Source organism: Gorilla gorilla, chromosome 7 (assembly GCF_029281585.2).
Source record: "Gorilla gorilla gorilla isolate KB3781 chromosome 7, NHGRI_mGorGor1-v2.1_pri, whole genome shotgun sequence".
Classification (NCBI taxonomy): domain Eukaryota; kingdom Metazoa; phylum Chordata; class Mammalia; order Primates; family Hominidae; genus Gorilla; species Gorilla gorilla.
Window position 1 is genome coordinate 137,884,803 of NC_073231.2, and position 23,544 is coordinate 137,908,346.

The window sequence follows — 23,544 nt, forward strand, 5'->3', positions numbered from 1 at the left end:
GAACCATGCACTGGGGCCAAGAAACAAACACAATCTTTTTCCTCTCTCCCCCTTCTCCTCCCCCTTTCCCTCTCCTCTTTCCCTTCCCCTCCTTCCTTTCCCTCTCCCTCATCTTCTCCCTCTCCCTTCCTCCTTCTCTCTGTCCCTCTCTTTCTTTCTCTTGACAACTTAGCTGGTCTTCTGGGCATGAATGAAATAAACAGAAATGCGCCTGCACCTTTGCTACCTGGAAGAATGAAGTTTAATGACGTTACGCATGTAACTGCACAATCTCCTTCATCAGAACAGATACAGTCACTGTCCCATCTCTTTCACCTCATCTGCTAACCACTGGTGGCCACATACGCACTAATTAGCAGGAGTTCCAGATCAGTAGCACCCCCTGAGGCTTTCTTATTGCCCTAGCTATTCCCTAAATCAGGACACATTCAGCTCAGTAGGGGTCAAACCTCTTATGAACTCCAGGAGACCAGTTGGACTCCAGGCAGTCGTCAGCCACTCCTGGGCCCTGTTTTCCTTCTGCCATTGCTGCTGTTGTGGCTGATGGTGTGACTGTAGAAAACTGGCCCCAAGGAGTCCTCTGAGCCTTTGTCCTTGATGCTAGGCCAGATCCTTGCATAAGCCTCAGAGGTATTCTGCATTTGAGCTTCTTAAAGATTATTGTCATGCTCAGTCATTATTCCCAAAGTATGGGGTAACTGGGTTCACATGGGTTTCCCCACAAGTGAATAGCCCCAGTCTTGGGCCCAAGCCATCCATCCATTCTTCACCTTCCTTGATGATAAGTTAGTCTTTGAGGAACCTTGAGGACCCTCTCCTGTCAAAGGTCCTTAATTAATATCCACGCAAGGGTTGAATCAAATTAACCCATGCTTAATGAGTTTGCCTGGTTCCTATCCAGGTAGAAGTCCCTTTGCCTCCCAGAAAATTTGCCGTATCCTCTTCATCTTTGCAAAAGTCATGACAATATATATTTATGAGCTTGACATTTGCATAACTTGGAGAGTCTTTCAAGTGTTCTGGAGCATAAAAAGAAATCTTTCTGCATATGATTAGAAAGAGAAATGTCTGGCTGCTCCTCTCTCCAATGTCCAAGTTCTACCTCCCCAGGCACCTTGTGGTTCACAAGAGTGCCAGGGAACTCAGGGGTCTTCCAATGGCAGAAACTGTTTTCTACTTAGATGATGAACAGAAAGTGACTTTCCTCACCCAAGGGCAGCCATAGATCACAAAAGGGTAAAAAAAAAAAACTCATGGCCCAGCAGAGTCCTAAGGCAAGAGAGTGGAGAAGGAGCACCAGGCACATCAGGAGAAAAGCTGTCCCTGGTAATGAGAAATAAGGTGCCCGTGCAGGGCCACTGGAGAAGGCACACATGACCTACGTGGAGACTCAGCATAGATAGGGATACTGGAGCAACCGCAAACCTGAACATAGTGAAAAAGGAACCTGATACAATGAAGGTGGCAACTCAGTATGTGGGGATGCAGAAGAAAGTTGACTCCACAGATGTACTCCACAGATGAGCTCAAATCCTGCACCTTCCAAAGGAACATCTGGTCCTTGACCAGCTCCTGGGGAATCCCCTGTAAATCCTTGGAATATCCTGCCTGATGAGTGTCTCTTGTACCTGGGGCTTTGTGCCATGACAGATAGTTTATGTTAACAGTGTGATTTATGGTGGGGCCTTAGGTCATGCAGTATCAGCTTGACCTCTAGAGGGACTGGAGACTGAATAACTAAGTTTAGCCATGCAGGCCATGAAGGCACTCCATACCTACTCCATACCCCCAAACATCCCCTGGACACCAAAACTTGGATGAGCTTTCTGGCTGACAATACTCCACGTGTTGTTAAATGTTATTGCTGGGAGGATTAGATGCTGACTGTGCAACCCCACTGGAAGCTTGTGCCTGGGCTCTCTTGGACTCTCTCTAGAGGTGCCTTTCACATTTGCTGCTTTTCATCTGCATCCTTCTGTTGTAATAAATGCTAAACGTGCATATAACAGTTTTCCCTACCTCTGAGTTCTACTCATGAATCATTGAACCTGAGGGTGCTCATGGGGACCTCTGAATCCAGCGGGTCACACAGAAGAGGAATCAAGACAAGATGTCAATAAAAACAACTCTCTAAACCTCCTCCTAATGATAAAGTTTTCATTATCGCCCACTTAAGGGGGCTTGGAAGATTATATAGATCCCATACCATGGCAAGTCTGATTGGTTGTACATGTTTTAGTTAACTATCAGTATATGTGAATCTCTCTAGAGTATGAATTCAATATTAATTTATGCTTTTGTTGTCTTTCAAAAGTCTCAAGTTTAAGTCACCTCAGGTATTGTGTCAGAGTCTCCATGGCTGAATTGGTTTGTGCAGGCTAGAGTGCCCACGCATCCCCAGTTTTTAAATTGTCAGGATTGCCTCAAGCATTGTAGGAGTTTCTTGAGCATGAACACTAGATTTCCATGACTTCGAAGCAGGCAAGGAGTCTGGCGTTACTGTATTAATTGTGAGGCCTCTAACAAGAAAACTTCTACCTTCAATGTTTTGCACAGATTCACAGGAGAGGGAAAAAAAATGCTACTTCCAAGAATAACCACTTTAAATTAATTGATGATCTAGCTGGAGCCTGGGTGAATTCTTCAAATGTAGCCCACTTGAGACAAGAGCCAGGGTGGATGGCGTATCCCCTGAAGTCATTGTTATGCCCTAGTGTTATTTTCAAGGCCTCACACAGACTTGCAGATATTCTCAAGGCATTTTTGCTTTAAGGCTGAAAAAAAAGCAGAAGAAGGAACTCAGGGTACTGAGATATAAACACTGTAGAGACATAAATTAAACCCGGATGTCGCCAACAAGGGTCTAGGCTCTTCCGGAGAGCAAGTGTGGGGCAGTGCACTGGACAGGGGTCACTAGGGGTGAGACTCAGAAGGTGGAAAAGACTCATGCAAGACCCCATTGCTAGTTAGCATCAAAGGCTAGTGAGGAGCAGCCCCTATTTCTCCACTCACTGCCCAATGCTCTTTTCCAATACCCAGCTGTATCTAACGCATCTCTACAGCTTGCACGAGGCTAATTTAAACTCATTAATAAGTTGTTCAGTAAATGTAGTATGTTGTGTGCATAGAGATTTTAATGTGGCAAGGACAAAAGAACTATTGAATTATGTGTTTGCAAGATGTCCTATTTCCTCTTCTCATACCAGATAAAGGGATTTCTATCTTTGATTTCTGACCACCCCACCCCCACTTCTAATGCCTATATTTTTTTTTTGGTCATTTTATGCAGGATGAAGGTGATGATAGGAAGAGAAGACAGGAAAAGTGGGATGGTAGACTTGCATAAGAAATAAGGACCCTGTGTTTGGGAAAGAAAAAAATAATGGAGGCAGAAGGAAAGCAAAGTAAGCAGAAGAGGTAAATGGAAACACAGAGAAGAGCCAGAGAGCTTGATTTTAGGAGAGCTACTGAGTGATTAGTTGAAAAATGAAATATAAAGAGAAGTTTTAAGATGATGGTTTGTGAGAAGTGAGAAACAGTGGAGGGTAGAAAGAATAAGAAGAGTTTCTAAGAAGTGTTGACATGGATCCCAGGGATCCCAGCTGGTATTCTTCAGGACCCAAATGGAAAGATTGGGTTATTACACCATTTCGTTTGTTTGTTCAAATGTAAAACATTGCCAAGACTGAGCCCTATGAGCACCCAGCTTATATTTGGGTTACAGTAAGGAGGGATTTTCTATACAGTTTAATGTAATTCCACGATATTTAGAAGACCAGAGTCCCTTGAGGTAGTTCAGGTAGACAGCATGATAAAATGGCCAAACTATGGGTTTTGGGATATTTTTTGCAGAAGTGAGAGATAAAACAAAGCTGATACTGGAATATCTGGAAATAAATGAAGTTTTGAAGCTACCAGGACAAGGAGAGAGGTACCATAATGAAACATAAATTCTAGTACTTCACGGTGCCTTCTTTTGCATGAATTATTTGTTTGCATTTTTCCTTCGGTCAAGAATTTCAGTATTTGTGGGGGTTGTCCTTTGTTTTCTTTTTCTTTTTCTTTTTTTTGAGACAGAGTCTTGCTCTGTGGCCCAGGCTGGAGTGCAGTGGTGCAATCTCGGCTTACTGCAAGCTCTGCCTCCTAGGTTCATGCCATTCTCCTGCCTCGGCCTCCCGAGTAGCTGGGACTACAGGCATCCACCACCACGCCCGGCTAGTTTTTTCGTGTTTTTAGTAGAGACGGGGTTTCACCATGTTAGCCAGGATGGTCTCGATCTCCTGACCTCGTGATCCGCCCGCCTCGGCCTCCCAAAGTGCTGGGATTACAGGCGTGAGCCACCGCGCCCAGCCTTTTATTTGTCTTTTTAGCTTACATAGGAGCTCTGTGGCTAAGAGATTTGCCTGAGTTCACGCAGAGAGCAAAAGTGCTTGGTCAGGCTGACTCCTGCTGTGTTTTTCCCTTGACCTTATGGCAAACATCAAGCTGTTAGCTGAAAGGGAATAAGAAAAATCCTAGGTGCTCTTTGCCCCAAATTAATGAGGACTAGATGAGCTACAGCATTCCAAAGACGTCTGGGAATCACTCAGATTTACAGGACCCTTTTGTGTAATGCATTCACTGCAAAGTTACAACATAGTCAAGCCGTGTACTTACTGTGCGAGCGGGACACTCTTTTCACCCTCTGACAGATATATGTTGCATTCTTCAGAAACCAGGAATAGTGTTCAAGACAGTATCTAAAGATTTAAATCAGAGCAGGGAGCAATAACTATCCTGTGATGGCTATTAGAAGGCAGCCAGAGTTTTAAAGGTAAGCACATAAACATGAACTATGTGGCCAATTATTCACAGCAAGGAACCCTCTGCCCATCTTTAAAGGGTGTCAGAGGAGAGATAGGAAAGAAGGCTGGGTAGGAAGAAGTTCAGACTTTGGGGCTAGCAAGACTTATTTTTATCCCTAGCCCCACTACGTACTAGGATGCATGACTTCAGGGTGATAACTTAATTCTCTGGACTTTAATTTTCTCATATATAAATGAAAGGCAATAATGGAACCTATACTCGCAGGTTATATAAGGATAAGATAACATATGTAAAGTTCCTGAACAGTACCCAGCATACAAGAGGTGCTCAATACATGGTGACATTTGTCTGTTTGTTTGCTTATTTATTTTAGTGGGAGATGAGAGCGAGAGTGGAGTGCTGCTGTCATTATCAATGCAGCAAACACTTTGCAAAATAACATTCTGTTCTTGGTCAGAGGTGGCAGGAGCTGCATCAAAGGGCTGTGGTGAAAAGATCACTCACCCAATTAATAGGAAGAAGAGTTCTCAGTGCGGGCTGTGTCAACTAGCTCATTGTATGACTCTGGGAATTCACTTCTCTTTCAATCTCTCACCTGATATTTGAGGAGGTTGGGCTAAACATTCTCTCATTTCTCTTCCACCTCTAACATTCTGTGATTCTAGCACACCTAGAGAGTTGTGCAACTAATTGCTCAAGTCAAGCTGTGGTAGAGATTTTCCAAGGGCTATCACCCCCAATTTATACGAAAGTGCAAAGCTGAGGAAACTGAGGCACAGAGATTAAATGACTTCCCCAAGGGATTTCTGGTGGTAGTATTGGATTTTAACCCAGGTAACCCACTTTATGCCAGATCACACTGTCATTCTGGTAGGCAATAAGATCAGTATTTGAGTCAGGACCCTGCCAGGAAAGCAGGACTTGGTGGTTCTATAGAGGGACTTTAATACAGTGAATCAGTGATAAAGGGCTGAAAGAACCAACAGGGGAAGGTGTGGTAACCCCGCATTAGCAGCCACAGGGAGCTGCTGGGCCTGGAGGGACAGACAAAGTATTGTGGCCAAAGCACAGAGGGCAATGGCCTTGGTGGCAGCTGGGACCGCGGAGCTGAAGCTGTTATGAGGATTCCTTGTGGAAACTGGAACCACAGAGGAAATAGAGCCGCTCCTGGAAATATTGCCCAAAGCAGAAAGGGAGGGGGAGAAATTCCCTGGCTTCTCCCCTCTACTGCCCTCCAATCTCCTCTCAGTATCTTCTATGGGATGAACTCACAGGAATCTGGTTGGCAACGTGTTCTGGGAAAGGTAGTTTGCGCAAGTCAGCCGCTTTCATTAAAGAGTCTACTAGAGAATGGGCAGGAAATGGAACCAAGCGTGAAGAAGCAATTGATGAACACATCCAGGATGCTTTTGGTGAGCCTACGAACCTGTACTCTTAGGGAGACCTTTCAAAAGTTCCAGAGATAGGATGTCAAGGTTGGCCAACTCAACAGCTGACATGGCCACTAGATGTCTGGTTAGCACAGCTACAACATGTCAAGGGTGCTAGCAATGGGATTCCCACTTGGCCGTGGGAGTGGACAAGAGAGCAACCACAACAGTGTCTTAATCAGCAACCACAAAGCGCAGCATTCCAGGTACCATGCAGGAACAATTAGATATATTATTTCATTTCATTTTGTTCTCACAACACTGTCAATATAAGACTACTGCTACCCTTTTACATGAATGGTGCTCCTGGAGTTGTGCAACATGTGGTCTAGAATGTAGGCAGGACTATACCCATTTTGTAGATGAACAAACTGAGGTTCACAGATTGAATGACTAGCTCAAGACCCCATAGCTTGTAAGTGGCAGAGACTAAATTTAAACCCAGGACTGCCTGGCTTCAAGCCCTGCCCTCTCTATAGCACACTAAGCTACCTACTAGCTTTGAGGGCCTTGGCTGTATGGTCTAATCCCATTTCTTCTTAGCCAGTGTACCAATCTGCAAGTCATACTTTCTAACAACAGCAACAAAACTTCTTAGAAAGCTTCTGTGATAGAGAATATCAAGCAACTTTGGGGCATGATCTGCTTTAGAAGTTCATATTGCTAGATGGACAACATCATCCAAACTAAGGTGCTCTGTGAAACTGCCAAGTGTGAGGCCAGGATTTAAGTTGCAGCAACCACAGAAACATGACCCACACCTTCATGAGCCAAAAAGCTGCCATTCTGTGCCTGAATTCACTTTGAAAGGGTACACCGCTCTCAGGATGAATGGGAATCTTGCCTCTATGATCAGGAGAGAAACTATTTAAACACGACATGTCCCATCCCCAAGCTTTCTGGCAGAGGCATCCCCTACAGTGATAAATGAACAATAGATAAATGCCCCTGATTATTACTTTGTAGGGAATGGAGTCAAAGTCCTGTTCATAACAAGAATATGTATTCCTTACATGGACTGGAAGAGGCATTTCCTTGCAGAAGAGGCTAGATGGTCTTAGAAGAAAATCAGTTGTTAAGGTGGCCTATTTTGTTTGTCTTCAGTTCTTCAGGGCAGACATAAGCCTCAATGCCATGGCTAGGATGAGCTGAAACTAGTGTTGAAGCACCCATGATTACACCAGCCACTTGTAGGTATGTCTATCTAAATTCCTAGCAGACCAGAGCTGCTGCACGCACTGTGGAGTCAGCAGCAGCCTGAATAGAAGAGGAGCCGTGGACACTTGACTGGGGCCTGAGGTAGCAAAATTTGTAAGTCACCAGGGACTGTGGCTTTGTTATCCTGCAAGGAGTGTGCCCCAAGAATGGTTCTGGGGCCCTAAATAAGAAAGATTTCAAGAGATGACCCTAGGAGGGAGATGATATGAACAGAATGGGAGTTTAGAGTATCTCAGTTTAAAAATGGACAGGATTTAGAGGGCTGGACTTCAATAATTCTGTAGGTTTTATTTATTCTGAACAAGGAGGGAGTAGAAAGCTTGGAGAAGGGACAGATGGAGCTCTAGAGTGAAAGTCAAAGAGAGCATATAATAAGTGACCCAGGTGCTTAAAAGGCAAGGTAGTCCTGAATAGTGACATGCCAGAGACTTGGTCTCCCATCTTTGCTGCAGCTACATTGAACATCTCAGTGGTCCTTAGATGCTCCAGGCTACCCGTCACTCCATCTTTGCAGATGATATTTCTTTTGCCTGGAAAACTCCTATTCCTCCATAAAACCCTATTAGTTATTTCTCCTGGGATCCCATAGCATGTTATTCAGGTCTGCTACAGCACTTGTCAGCTGCTTTGAAATTTGTCTTTTTACATTGCCAACTTTCCCACCAGTGTTTTTTTGTTTGTTTGTTTGTTTGTTTTTTATCACAGAGGCTACATTCAGCAAACATACTGAGTAATGCCACCTCCCCTACTCTAGTATTTTTGGCCTATATTCAGTGTATGAGTTTATGGAAAAATGTACTATTCAGCGAAAATACACAGAAAAGAAGGGACAAGCCCAAGTAAACAGGTGCCTCATTGCTCTAAATTTAAACTCAAACTTCTCTCTGAAAATGTATGCCTTTTTCATTTATTCATTCAGCTATTATTTGCAATATGAATGTTTTCAAATGTGATATTTTCCGACGGGATATGATTAACAGGTTTTTGCCTGGTTACGTGACTTGGTTCTATGATCTATAATACTATATTTTGATTTGTGTTTATGACCATTTCTTCTTTCCAACTATGAAACCCTCAGTTTCTGAGGCTATTTCTGATTCACCTCTAGATCCCCATGGCTTGGGACAGAGCATCACAGATATACAGCAGAGACTCAATACACGTTGTTGGTTAAGTTAATGAGTAAAGGATCTTCTAAAGTGGGCTTAACCTAGACAATACAGAAAGTATTGTCGTGAAAGTTTTCTTTAGAATAAACCTGTGCTTTGGGTCTACAGGTCTTGCTTATTGCCCTCTATGAATGGAGGAAATGTTTGTACTGACTGGGGGGATGAAAGATTACAGCTGGAAAGGGGTGACGGAAAATGGCTGTCCACCTGGGCTTCAGACTCAGAGGCAGAAATTTTAAAAGCTAATGGATCTTGAGAGTAGTCTTTGAAAATAACATTAAAGACAGGAGAAATTGGTATCCAGGCCACTGGAGCAGGAGTATTCATCTGTGTAATTTAGCTCTGGGTTTACAGCCAAGAATAAATCCCAGAAGAAAGAACAGTATGTCAGCATTGTAGGACAGAAAATGTCCATGCCTAGACCTTCTTAATATAAAACAGATTCTGCTTTTTAATTTAAGTTTTCCAACTTATTTTTCTGGTGGATGATTGGTAGGGATTTATGAAAGAACTGGAATTTAGATAGACATATCTTCTAATTATTCTCTCCTAGCAAATCTCGCCAGGCTGAGGGCATTTGGATTAAAGAACCACTCAAGATCTTCTGCCATGATCCTCTGCCATAATTCCACTTAACATGACACAAGTTAACTTAACTCAACACAACATATCTCAATATAGCTTAATTAATCTAAACTCAACACAACTCAACTTATCTCAACTCAACTAAACTCATCTCAACTCAACACAGCTCTACTCATCTCAACTCATTACAACTCAACTCAACTCATCTCATCACAGCTAAACTCATCCCAACTCAACTCAACTCATCTCGACTCAACACAACTCACCTCATCTCAACTCAACACATCTCAACTCAACACAGCTCAACTCATCTCAACTCATCACTATTCAACTCATCTCATCACAGCTCAGCTCATCACAACTCAAGTCATCTCAACTTAATACAACTCAAGTCATCCCAACTCAACACAGCTCAACTCATCTCAACTCATTACAACTCAACTCAACTCATCTCAACACAATTCATCTCATCACAGGACAATTCATCTCAACTCATCACAACTCCAGTCATCTCAACTCATCACAGCTTAAGTCATCTCAACTCAACACAACTCAACTCATCTCAACTCATCACAACTCAACTTATCTCAACTCATCACAACTCCAATTCAACTCAACTCAACTCAACTTCAATTCAACTCAACTCAATTATACTTATGTGTCAGGCACTGCACTTGGTTCTGGGGACCAGCTATGAATGAGATTCCATCATGAATCTCAAGGATGTGACTGTCTGGGAAAGGACTCACTGGAGAGTCCCTTACCTTGAGGTAACCCCTACTGCCTGTCTGTGGATTGCTTATTGCCTGACTGCCTTGTGGCCTGCAGAAAAGCCACACGGAATAAGAAAACTATAAATATTCGATGTGAAAAGAAGCCACTGGGCCAAGTTACCTCATGTCCTCTGTCCTGGGACTCCTCTGGCTCATGCAGAGGCATTGCTGGAAGAATTGGCACAGCTCCATCAGGCATGGGTTGAGCCTCTGAATAGCCAGGGTGAGAGGAGCCACTGCCATAGCTCCCACCTTGAAGAGCGGCTGAGGACACCCTAGAAGATGCAATCCCAGACCAATCAAATCAGTAAGAGTTTAGCAAGCATCTTCTCTTTGTTAAGCCCTGCATCAGGTGAATATAGTCTTGTCCTGATCTCACGTAGCTCTGAGACACACAGGTAAACATAGCATTCCTCACCATTACCCAATAAAGCTACTGTAACAGTTTTAAGAGACAGGTGGAAAGAAGGTGGTGATCGAGTTTCTGGAGGAAAACAGAGATAGTTTCACTGAGAAGCAAATATTAAACAGAGATCTAAGATGTTGAACAGGAATGTGTCAGGTGGAGGGCATTTCTGGTGTAAGGGACAGAGCATACAATGACTCTGCATGATGTAAGGGGGTGACTTGCTGAGGGGGATTTGAGAAAAATTTGAGTACAGGGGATAGGAGGTATGTATATGCATGTGCGTGTGCAGGCTACATGTGTGTGCGTGTGTGTGTATATGTATGTGCATGCATGTGAGAGCATATGGATATGTGTTTGCCTGTGTGTGTGTATGCACGTGCATGTGTATGTGAGTGCAAAAAGGAGAGAAAGAAGGGCAGGTTGAAAGATGAGACTGGCATGCTGGGTCACGAGAGTCAGGCTCTGAGTTTGTGAGTTCTGTGTTTCCATCAAGTGAAAGTTAATTATGTTTCCGTGAACCAGATTTTCAGTGTTGTTTAATTTTTAGTTTTCAGGAGGAAGGCCAAAGATAAAAGAAGGAGACAACAAATTATTTTTAATAAAAATTCCAACTTGTTGGGATCTGCTGAGACTCAGAAAGCTTCCTATGGCTACACCTACATTTCCTTATATGGAAAATAGGGAGACCTATCCCTATCCTATAGAATGACTGGAAGGATTGAATGAGACAATTTATATAAAGTATATTGCATATCGAAAAGTTGTTTGCATGAAACAAACAATAAATAATAGCAATTATTATTATTATTTATTTATTAAAAATTTGTTGAGCTCCACTACATGCTAGGCACTGGTGACAGCCACTAGAGCTACAAAATGAATAAGAAGAAAAAGGGCCTTCCTCTCACAGAGCTTACTTTCTAGGGACTGGAAGGTTATATTACAATATTACTAATAATCTTCCAACAAAGGTTCACTAATCACTACCAGGAAAAATTATCTAAAACCTGGAAATAAACAAAAAGGATTACTGAATACCCTTTTAATGCAGTTTGGTTATTGTTTAGCAGACTCTCTGTGGACTGTCTGGGTAAAAATAATTGTGCACCATTAATTGACTTTCTATTGAATAGGTGATTTTACAACTATCAAGGGGTAGATGTTAACCGATAGCAATATAAATAATTCTTGTCTAAGAGCAATGCTAATTATTTCTGTCCATAGCAATGTAAATGAATTTTGTCTGGTAGAGGTGCAATTGATTTTTGTCCAGTAAAAAAAAAAAGAGTTTATTGCTGTGGAATATCAATTCATTTGAGAATTCCTTTGACTGACTACATAAATCTTTTCCCCTCAAATTCCCCATTGAAGCAATCTTCACATCTTTCTGGTTTCCTCATTACTTAATGAGTTCAATAATATCTTTGACATGTTGACATGTATTCATTCAATATTATTCTATCATGTTTGAACATTTTTCAAAATTATAATTTAGCAGTAATTACTTATTTTTATTTTTTATTTCTTGTAGAGATGGGGCCTTGCTATGTTGCCCAGGCTGGTCTGAAACTCCTGGGCTCAAGTAATTCTCCCACCTCAGCCTCCCAAAGTGCTGGAATTACAGGTGTAAGCCACCACATCTGGCCAGGAATATATTTATTTAAGTGGAGAAGGGGCTCATAATGTTAGCAGAAGACTTTTTAAGAAGGTAGAAAGAAAATACTTTATTCTGAGTTAACTAGAAGATAAACCCTCCAGAACATTGACCAATTTCCATCAATGTGCCACGAGTTTTTCTCTATCAGTTATTGAGCAGTTGCTATGTATCAGGCACTCTCCTAAGATCTTTGCATACATTATTTTATCTAATTCTCATAAATCTTGTGAAGTAGACATCAGAAGTATACAGAAGAGGACACAGAGGGTCTGAGTAACTCTGCAGTTGTATCAGTTATGCAACAGGGAGTAACTCCAGCAAGATCTGACTCTGAAGCCCGTGCTCATAACCATCACACTTCACTACTTGAACATAATTAACATTCCCAAGGCTTGATTTCCATGTCCATTGCCCCAACCCACCCCATCCATCCTTCTCTAACTCAGGAAATGACTCTTGGGATATTCACTTAGTTGCTCAAACTTGGGCATGATTTTTGGTTCCCTCCTGTGCTCACTCCACCATCACTGCATCCTCTTGGTTCTATCTCCTACATATCACCCAAGTCTCCCTATCCACACAGTCACCTCTACTTTCCAGTCACCATCACCACTGGCCATCATTAGCACAACAGTCGCCTCCCAAGTTTCCCTGCTTCCAGCTTCTCCTGTTCCTCCCCAATCTGCAGTCAGAGAAACCTTTCTGCAACACGAATCTGATCACATTACTCCCACTTGCCTCAGAAGTCTACACTCCTTGACATGGTGACAAAGTACTGTTAATCTCACTCGTGGCTACCTCTGTAGCCTCATTCTACACTACCCTCACCTTCAGCACCTTCAACATCAGTCCTTTTAAGGTATAGTGCCTTTGCTTAAGCTATGCCTTTGCTTAGAATGCACCTTGTTCAGATGCCACATTCTCAATCAATAAACTCTTGAACCATCCCCTCACCTGAAGGTAATCTCTTCCTCTCTGGATATACATAGCAGTTTCTGCTTCTCTTAAGAATCTAGCCACTCTTTTTTTTTCAATTGCAGCTTTTTTTTTTTCACATATGGCATATCTTGGAAAAGGTGACACAGAGGTGTAGAATAAGCACAAGCTTTGAAATTAGATCTGGTGTCAAAATGGAGTCTCCTTTTATATGTAGAACTCACCATAATTCCTGAATGAGATATTACCTCTCCTGCAGAATTATTGTGAAGAGAAAGTAAAAATAGGCCTAGCATAGTACCTGGCAGTACAGTAGGAGCTCAATAAATATTTATTAAATGGATGAATGAGTGGATGCCAAATACTTTGTGGCATGATTTTTTTTGGAGGAGCAGAATAAGTTACTGAGAAATTCCAGAACCCCTTTAATTTGCAATTATGTTTTTCATTACATAGGTAGATAGGTAGATGACAGATGGATAGGCAAACATCTACGATATGGAAGTTAAGAAATAAAGATAACCAGATAGAAAGATAAATAAGTATGGATGGATAGGTGGGTTAACTGAAGAATGGATAGATAGACGGCTTGGATAAATATCTATTAGATAGATGACAGATGAGTGGGTAGGTTAATAAATAGATAGATATGGTAAATACCTATTAGATAAGTAGATAGAGCTAACAAGAGAGACAGATAGATACAGTTATACAGATAGCTATAGATACATGGATATAGATACAGATATAGATATAGATATGGATATAGACACCAATATAGACATAGATATAGACATAGTCAACCTGTTTTCTAAAACTCGATCTCACAACAGCCTCCATCTGCACCACTGTGTTTCTTTAGAACTCCTGGGAGAAAAGGGATATAATTTCCTTAGTAGCATAATCACATCTTTGTGTCTGAAAGGTTCATTCACTATTCACTGCAGGCTGAGAGTAAGGCTGGGGCAGATCTAAGGTGACATGAAAAAGGAGACGGGGCAGGGTCCAGCAGTTTAATAATGCCCTGTTGACATATGACTGGATGGTCCAGGAGCTGGTGTACAAAGGTATTCAGGAGTGGGAGGAGCCTGAGAGTTCAAGCAGCTTTGAAGCACTCACTTTGTATCCATTTCTTTCTTATGGAATCTGGCCCAACAGAAAAGAGGAGAGTGAGATGTCCAAAAGCAAGCTGGAAAAATGCAGCAAAAACCACAGCAACTCAAGTCCTCAGCCTCTGTCAGGAGTTCTGAAAACAGAGCTACAAACTCAGGAAATGGTCTTCTTCTAGATCCATGAGAATTAACTGTGCAGGGATGGAAAGGGTAGGTATCCCTTAACACAGAACAACAGGACATCATACCCAGCAAATGAGGTTGCATTTTGCAGTCATCTTTTTTTTCCTTCCTCCTTCACTGCCATCAACCCTGCTCATTGCAAGAGCAGCTTCTATTTGCAAAGTGCCCAGCATGCTACCCAATAGACATTCACTCGATAAAAGTTGATTGAATTAAGTTCTACAGAGCTCTATACTTCCAAACCACTTCCACAAACATTATCTTACTTAATACAAAACCTTGTGGGAAAGAAAAAAAACAGGCATTTTTAGTGCCCACAAAAATTGCAATTATTCTTGTTTTACAGTTGAGGGAACTGAATCCTGGAAGTTGAGTACTGGAGGCCACCTCACCAGTAAATGGCTGAGCTAAGATTTGAATCCCATGAATCTGATTTTCTAAATTTACCGAACAAACCTCTCTTTATTCTACTACATGACCTTGTTCAAAATAAACACAAGCAATAGTAATGACTGGGCACTGGTACTTACTTGAAACTTGATGGGGTCTTGGGACCAGGACTGGCTCTTCACCAGCAGTGAATGGCCACTCTGCAGAGAGATCACCTGCAAAGGGCAGAAATGGCCTTCCAGCAGTCAGAATGGAATTACCTTAGGTGATACACACAGCAAGAAATTTATAACGTCTTAAAGATAAATCATTCTTGAAATCTATAGGAAAATGATAGCCAAAAAAGGGGAAGTGATTTATGGAAGACCACACGGCAATTTAGCAGTATGGCAAGGCTTATAAACCAGTTCTCCTGACTCTTTTCCTGCAGGAAACAATAAAGCAGAGTAACCTGCTTAGATTGCTTACTGGTACCCCATCCCACCACGCCCTTGTCCCCAAGCTTCCCACCCCTCCCATCCCCAACCCCCAAACCCCCACTACCGTACTGAGTTTCTCACCTGTTTGTGGATCTCTGGGGGCTGTTGCCTTGGTTGGACTCGGAGTCTGTGTGCCATGGGTGAATGCTCCTGGGAGGAGATGAGAGAGAGGTGAGCCTGCATCTCTTCTAGGGGGCCCTGAGGGAGAAGATGACCAGGGCCACCTATCCTGCCCTATCCAACCAATGTTGGTTAAGCCAGGTACCAGGCAGGGCTTTAAGAAGCAGAGATGAGTAACAAATAAAACCCACAATGGAGTGTGAAAAAGGAAATGGGAAAATCCCATCATTAATATGATACAGCGTGATGGTTCCCATTGGAAACCAGCTGACATTGGTAAGTTATGGTGACCCTGCACAGGAGAGCGATGGTGTTGTACAGGAAATGTCCAATGTGGGTGATCCAGGGCAAAGAAAAAATGAGTTGCTTCTCATTCATCTGAGTCTTAGTGTACACCTTGATCCATCCCACCCCCAATAAATTGCCTGTCATATTCATGACAGAGTACAGGCTCAGTTCAACAATTTTTATATCATATTCATGAAGCCTTAGTTTAAGGGTCACTTCAGGACTTGATCCTTGCTGTTAAGATTCTGGCCTCTGGCGAAACCAGCAATACAGTCTCCTTGTAGGAGAAGAGTGAGAGAGAAGCTCAAACAGGCAAGTTACCTCATATGGATAAGTGGAAGGAAAGAGGTGAGGCTGAGAAACAGCCGAGGCACAGGCGATGGACACCCAGTTCAGCTGGGTCAGGTGACATCTACTGTAAGTCAAGCAGCACAGCAGTTCTGGAGGAGAGTGGGCTTTGCAGGCACACAAAGTGCATATATAAAGATCAGGAGATGTGGGCAGTAAGCAGTGTGCTGTGGCTGGAGTCTAGAGGAGGAAGGTGGAGGGGCGAGGTGAGGCTGAGCAGCAGGCAGGGCTCATGCCTGGAATTTCAGGCCTGGGTCCATCCATCGCAGTTGTCATACTGCTTGTTAATGGACAATGAAACAGGGAAAAAGAGAAGAAATTGGGAAGTGGGATTACATAAAAGAGAGAGGAACTGGGGAATGAAAGAAGGAGCTTTCATTCAACTACAGATGGGAAGAAAGAGGTAGGGCAAAGGAAAGGAGAAGGAAGAGTTTGCTTCATGATCATTATGTTTTCTTAGTTTTCTGTGTGTGTGTTATATTCCAAAAATTTAAAAAGGTTATCAAAACAGGCCATGCTAAGTTTAATTTAAAACAGGAGAGGTAGAAGTGAACACCCTCTCTTACCCGAGGTAGGGCTGGCCTGGGATGGGCTGCCAGGTGTGGCCATTATCCCAGCAGCAGGCGCCAAAAGGCTTGTAGTGTTCATGGCTTCCTCGGTCCCTGCAGTAGTCGGTGGGGAAGAACGAGTTTCCCAGGGAGACCCTCCAGGTTTTTTCTCATTGATGGTCTGAGCCCAGGGCACGGACGATATGGAAGCCCACGTCTGTCTGTCAGCTGTCACCCACTGAGTTCTGGCCACCCTCCTGGTAGCTGCACATTCAAAGTGACAGTAACAGGGTACTGACATGCTTGACCACTTCGATTCAGACATGAAATTGCTGAGACATTGAAACGTTATCAAACAGCAAATGCAATGTGAAAGTGTAATATAGATAATCCAAGGGCTTAAACTTTACTCTGAACTGAAATAAATGGACCAAAGTAAGCATTGTTTTCCTAAGCACCAATACACACACACACACACACACACACACACACACCCTCTAAATCTCTAGGACCCCCAGGCATGTGTGTTTGGGGGTCAGTTAGCTGTCTCTCAAATTTATTTAATACATTTCTAATCATGTGACATAGTGAAAAGATTGTGGGGTCTGAGGTGAGGAGATGCAAACAGATTAGTTGTGCCTCTGTCTCCTCCATGGTGTGAACTTTGGGGCAAATTGCTTAACTCCTTTTAGCTTCCTCATGAAAATGAGGATACCAGTATTAATAATAACACCTGCCCGCCAACATCACAGGATTGTTATTAGTTAAGACAAATCCTTGGCTCATGCCTGGAATTTCAGCACTTTCGGAGGCGGAAGCAGGCAGATCACTTGAGGTCAGGAGTTTGAGACCAGCCTGGCAAACATGGTGAAACACTGTCTCTACTAAAAATACAAAAAAGTTAACTGGGCATAGTGGCAGATGCCTGTAATCTCAGCTACTTGGGAGGCTAAGGCAGGAGAATCGCTTGAACCTGGATAGAAGAGGCTGCAGTGAGCAGAGATTGAGCCCACTGCACTCCAGCCTGGGCAACAGAGCAAGAGAGAGAAGGAAAGAAAGAAACAAAGGAAGGAAGGAAGGAAGGAAGAAGGAAGGAAGGAAGGAAGGAAGGAAGGAAGGAAGGAAGGAAGGAAGGAAAAGAAAGAAAGAGAAAGAAAGAAGAAAGAAAGAGAAAGAAAAAGAAAGAAAGAAAGAAAGAAAGAAAGAAAGAAAGAAAGAAAGAAAGGAAGGAAGGAAGAAAGGAAAGAAAGAGAGAAAGAAAGAAAAAGAAAGAAAGAAAGAAAGAAAAGAAAGAAAGAAAGAAGGGAAGGAAAGGAAGGACGGGAGGGAAGGAAGGGAAGGAAGGGAAGGAAGGAAGGAAGGAAAGAAGGAAGGAAGGAAGGATCTTCTCTCCTTGGCCTTTTAAAAAATTGTTGGATGTTCTTACCTGTTTATTACCATAGTAGAAATTAAAGTCAGTTTTTTCAGGTTTTACAAAAATGAATTCTATTGAAGGATTTTACATTTATAACTTAAGTTGGGGACAGTTGCTTTCTTTAAAATACTCAGATTTCTCAACCAAAACATGGTGTATTTCTTCATTTATTTAAATATGCCTTTATTACTCTCATTAAAATTTTGTAGTTTTCTTTGTATAAAACCAGCACTTCTCCTTGTAGGATTATAGGTAGGCATTTTATGATTTTTTCTTGTGATTAGAAATCACATCTTTTTGTCATATTACCCTGGAAAGTTTTCTGATTTTGTATAATTGTCATTATGCCAGCTATTGTGCTAATTTTCTGCAGTAAATATGTTTTTCTATTTAATGGAGTTGATTTATTTTCCTCTACACCACCCAGTCATCCTTGTTTCCTTGCCTGCTGACACCTATCAATTCTTATCTCTTGGGGAAGCCTGTGTCTCCTCTATGCCGGGGTAGGAGCCCTCTCTGTGCTGTGTACAATAGTTCTTTGTAGGCTGGATCATAACTATTGGTTTACTTGCCTGGGCTCTCTCCTAGGTCTGAGAGCTCAGGAAAGAGAGAGAACATTTATAGAGCTGTGTTTTTAACAGCTAGCCTCGTGTCTGGAAGGAAATATGTTTTGATGAGTAAATAAATGAATGAATTCTGATGACGGAATGAATGAATTCTGATGACAATATTGTCTCAGTGGGTCCATTGTTGGAACCCACTGAGAAAATATTGACTCTTTTTTGTTTGTTTGTTTGTTTGTTTCTGCACTTTATTTTATTTTAAGTTTTAGGTTACATGTGCAAAACTTGCAGGTTTGTTACATATGTATACATGTGCCATGTTGGTGTGCTGCACCCATTAACTCTTCATTTAACATTAGGTATATCTCCTAATGCTATCCCTAATGAGCTACCTCCATTTTGTATTATTTCCAAATAGGAAAAATAAGATAAGCATGCCTTTTGTGTCTTTAGTGATGACACTGCTGATCATGTACGCAAGATGTTGGGGAGGCAGGGGCCTCCTGCAGGTCATTGGCGGCAGCTTTCCCACTGGTGTTAAGTCATTAACATATTCTTGGCATCATTATCAAACCAGCTACACACTGACCTAACCATGCCATAAAATATTGACTTCACTTCACCGTTTCATGTGAATTTCAGGAGCGATATCGCTAAATGCTTTGCTGAAATTTAAATACTTTTGCCACAATGTACTGTGATTATGTAAGACATTAGCATTGAAGGAGGCTGGGTGAAGGGTACCAGGGAACTCTCTATATTATTTTTGCAACTCTTTGTAAGTCTTAAACTGTTTCAGAATAAAAAGGCATCAAAATACATATTAGAAACACATTATGTCAATGGCATTTTCTGCCTTTGGTTGATCTTGTAGAACCCATACTGGCTCATACAGATCTGTTATTTAAGTAAGCTGAAGCGTAACTTCAGTTGGTGGAGAAGGGATTAAGGTAAGGATTTTGCTTATATATGTGAGCCTAGAGGTAACAGGAGCGAGACATAGCAAAGGGGAGGAAAGGGTGAGAATGCATCTTACCCAAGGCTGGGAGAGTGTGGGAGGCACTGACCCATGTGGCCGTGGCCCTGGCTGGAAGCTCAGGAGGCCTGCCTGTGTTCAGGGTCTCCTCTGTTTCTGAAGGAGCAGCTGTCTCTGTCCAGGGAGAGGATCTCAGAGCAGATGCCCAGGGTGTGCTCTGGGTCCAGTGTCCGGGGCTTGTACCTGGTAGTGTTTTCTGGCTTTTGGTTGTGGGCTTTGAAGTCCTGGCAGTTCCCCTGGTAGCTGCACCTTCAGGGAGGCAGTCAATGGTAACATTAACATGCTTGACACTTTGGGCACAAAAAAAACTGAAAGGTCACTGGACTGCAAATATCTGAATGTGGAGATTCAAACCTTTCTCTAATTAAAAATATCAGGCATTTGCTATGTTTCCTGAACAGATTCTGACCCCTGTCAGAGCCTTTCTTCCACCTCCAGCCCTCAGCCTCTCCAGGACTCTGGTACATGTCCTTGGAAGAGGAATTAGTCTCCTCCATATGCCTTATGGATACAACTAAATTTCATGCGTGTCCGTGTGAAGAGACCACCAAACAGGCTTTGTGTGAGCAACATGGCTGTTTATTTCACATGGGTGCAGGCGGGCTGAGTCCGAAAAGAGAGTCAGCGAAGGGAGATAAGGGTGGGGCCGTTTTATAGGATTTGGGTAGGTAAAGGAAAATTACCGTCAAAGGGGGTTTGTTCTCTGGTGGGCAGGAGTGGGGGTCGCAAGGTGCTCAGTGGGGGTGCTTTTTGAGCCAGGATGAGCCAGGGAAAGGACTTTCACAAGGTAATGTCATCAGTTAAGGCAAGGACCGGCCATTTACACTTTTTTGTGGTGGAATGTCATCAGTTAAGGTGGGGCAGGGCATATTCACTTCTTTTGTGATTCTTCAGTTACGTCAGGCCATCTGGGTGTATACGTGCAAGTCACAGGGGTTGCGATGGCTTGGCTTGGGCTCAGAGGCCTGACATTCCTGCCTTCCTATATTAATAAGAAAAATAAAATAGTGTTGAAGTGTTGGGGCGGTGAAAATTTTTGGGGGGTGGTATGGAGAGAGAATGGGCGATGTTTCTCACGGCTGCTTCAAGCGGGATTAGGGGCAGCGTGGGAACCTAGAGTGGGAGAGATTAAGCTGAAGGGAGGTCTTGTGGTAAGGGGTGATATTGTGGGGATGTTAGAAGAAACATTTGTCGTATAGAATGATTGGTGATGGCCTGGATACACTTTTGTATGAATTGAAAAACTAAATGGAATAAGAGAAGGAGAAAAACAGGTATAAAAGGACTAAGAATTGGGAGGACCTAGGACATCTAATTAGAGAGTGCCTAAGGAGATTCAGCATAGTCCTGCCAGCAAAGATTATTTATTTACTTCAAGAGTTAAGAGTGGCAGTTTGGGGATAGCACCAGGAGATATCAGCTGTGATGGCTTGCAAAAAACAGTGTAAACCAGCAGTGTAAACAAGAGCAGGGCATGTATGAGTAGCTGAGAATGGTGAATAGGAGTATGACTAGACAGAAGATAGTAGGGATGACAAGTTTTTTGGGGCACAGTCTAAGTTGGTCTGGTGTCTGGAATGAGAAGCGTCTATACAGGAGCCTAAATGGGCTGTACCCTGTAGCATTCTGAGGACAGGCCTGAATTCTGAGAAGGGAAAGTGGTAAAAGTATTGTCCAGTCCTTTTTGAGTTGGTGGCTGAGCTTGGTGAGGTGTGTTTTTAAAAGACCTTTAGTCCGTTCTACTTTTCTTGAAGACGGAGGACCGTAAGGGATATAAAGCTTTCACTGAATACTAAGAGCCTGAAAAACTGCTTGGCTGATTTGACTAATAAAGGCTCATCTGTTATCAGACTGTATTGAGGTGGGAAGGCTTAACTGAGGAATTATGTCTGACAGAACGGAAGAAATGACTGCGGTGGCCTTCTCAGACCCTGTAGGAAAGGCCTGTACCTATCCAGTGAAAGTATCTACCTAGACCAAGAGGTATTTTAGTTATCTGACTCAGGGCATGTTGAGTAAAGCTAATTTGCCAGTCCTGGGTGGCGCAAATCCTTGAGCTTCATGTGTAGGGAAGGGAGGGGGCCTGAATAATCCCTGAGGAGTAGTAGAATAGCAGATGGGACACTGAGAAGTTATTTCCTTGAGGATAGATTTCCACGATGGAAAGGAAATGAGAGGTTCTAAGAGGTGGGCTAGTGGCTTGTACTATAGTATAACCTGCCTTTGCTGGTGTGTGGCGATTAGGCCTGGTGGAACCGCCATCAATAAATCAAGTGTGATCAGGGTGAGGAACAGGAAAGAAGGAAATTTGGGGAAATTTGGAGAAATGGGGTGAATGTCAGGTGGATCAGAAAGATACAGTCATAAGGGTCAGGTGTGGTATCAGGAATAATGTGGGAGGCCGGATTGAAGTCTGGGCCAGGAACAACGGTAATTGTGGGAGACTCAACAAAGAGTGAGTATAGCTGAAGGAGCCAGGAAGCAGAAAGTATATGCATCAGGTATGAGGAAGAAAATAGATTTTGGAAGTTATGAGAACTGTAGAGAGTGAGTTGAGCATAGTTTGTGATTTTGGGGGCCTCTAAAAGCATTAAAGCAGCAGCAGCCACTGCACGCAGACATGAGGGCTAGGCTAAAACAGTAAGGTCAAGTTGTTTGGACAGAAAGGCTACAGGGTATGGTCCTGGCTCTTGTGTAAGAATTCTCACCACGCTAACCATGCCTAGGAAGGAAAGGAGTTGTTGTTTTGTAGAAGGTGCTGGGGTTTGAGAGATCAGTCGGACACGATTGGCAGGGAGAGCACGTGTGTTTTTATGAGAATTATGCCAAGATAGGTAACAGATGAGGAAGAAATTTGGGCTTGATTGAAGTAATGGGGGCTGTCTGTGAAGCTTTGCAGCAGTACAGCCTTGGTAATTTGCTGAGCCTAATGGGTGTCAGGGTCAGTCTAAGTGAAAGCAAAGAGAGGCTGGGACGAGGGGTGCAGGGGAATAGTGAAAAAAGCATCTTTAAGATCAAGCACGGAATAGTGAGTTGTGGAGGAAGGTATTGAGGACAAAAGAGTGTACGGGGTTGGGCACCATGGGGTGGATAGGCAAAACAATTTGGTTGATAAGGCGCAGATCCTGAACTAACTTGTAAGGCTTGTCTGGTTTTAGGACAGGTAAAATGGGGGAATTGTAAGGAGAGTTTATAGGGTTTAAAAGGCCATGCTGTAGCAGGTGAGTGATAACAGGCTTTAATCTTTTTAAAGCGTGCTGCGGGATGGGATATTGGCGTTGAGTGGGGTAAGGGTGATTAGGTTTTAATGAGATGGTAAGGGGTGCATGATCGGTCGCCAAGGAGGGAGTAGAGGTATCTTATACTTGTGGGTTAAGGTGGGGGGATACAAGAGGAGGACACAAAGGAGGCTTTGGATTGGGAAGAAGGGCGGCAATGAGATATAGCTGTAGTCCAGGAATTGTCATGGAAGCAGATAATTTAGTTAAAGTGACTCAGCCTAATAAGGGAACTGGGCAGGTGGGGATAATTAAAAGGAGGGCTTAAAAGAGTATTGTCTAAGTTGGCACCAGAGTTGGGGAGTTTTAAGAGGTTTAGAAGCCTGGCCGTCAATACCCACAACAGTTATGGAGGCAAGGGAAACAGCCCTTGAAAAGAAGGTAATGTGGAGTGGGTAGCCTCCGTATTGATTAAGAAGGGGACGGGTTTACCTTCCACTGTGAGAGTTACCCGAAGCTCGGCGTCCGTGATGGTCTAGGGGGCTTCCGAGGCGATCGAGCAGTGTCAGTCTTCAGCCGCTAAGCCGAGAAGATCTGGGAAGGAGTCAGTCAGAGAGCCTTGGGCCAGAGTTCCAGGGGTTCTGGGAGTGGCTGCCAGGTGAGTTGAACAGTCCAATTTTCAGTGGGGTCCCACACAGATGGGACGTGGCTTAGGAGGAATCCTGGGCTGCGGGCATTCCTTGGCCCAGTGGCCAGATTTCTGGCACATGTAGCAAGCTCCTGGGGGAGGAGGTTCTGGAGGAATGCCTGGCTGCTGCGGTTCAGGCGTTTGGAAGTTCTTGTGTGCTGGAGATGTGGCTGG

General features: G+C 43.1%; 1 protein-coding gene across 1 annotated transcript in view; it reads right to left on the bottom strand.

Annotated features, from left to right (window-relative positions):
• Positions 1-218: 218 nt before the first annotated feature.
• The window catches only part of HHLA1 (HHLA1 neighbor of OC90), a 44,736-nt gene continuing 21,410 nt past the window's right edge, over positions 219-23,544 (bottom strand). The window contains exons 10-16 of the mRNA XM_031013884.3: positions 19,465-19,713; positions 16,470-16,715; positions 15,229-15,297; positions 14,809-14,883; positions 10,103-10,256; positions 4,657-4,739; positions 219-2,774 (exon numbers count right to left, since the gene is read on the bottom strand). Of these exons, the coding sequence (XP_030869744.3) occupies positions 2,731-2,774; positions 4,657-4,739; positions 10,103-10,256; positions 14,809-14,883; positions 15,229-15,297; positions 16,470-16,715; positions 19,465-19,713 (920 nt within the window). The 3' untranslated portion in view covers positions 219-2,730. The remainder of the gene's footprint in view (positions 2,775-4,656; positions 4,740-10,102; positions 10,257-14,808; positions 14,884-15,228; positions 15,298-16,469; positions 16,716-19,464; positions 19,714-23,544) is intronic.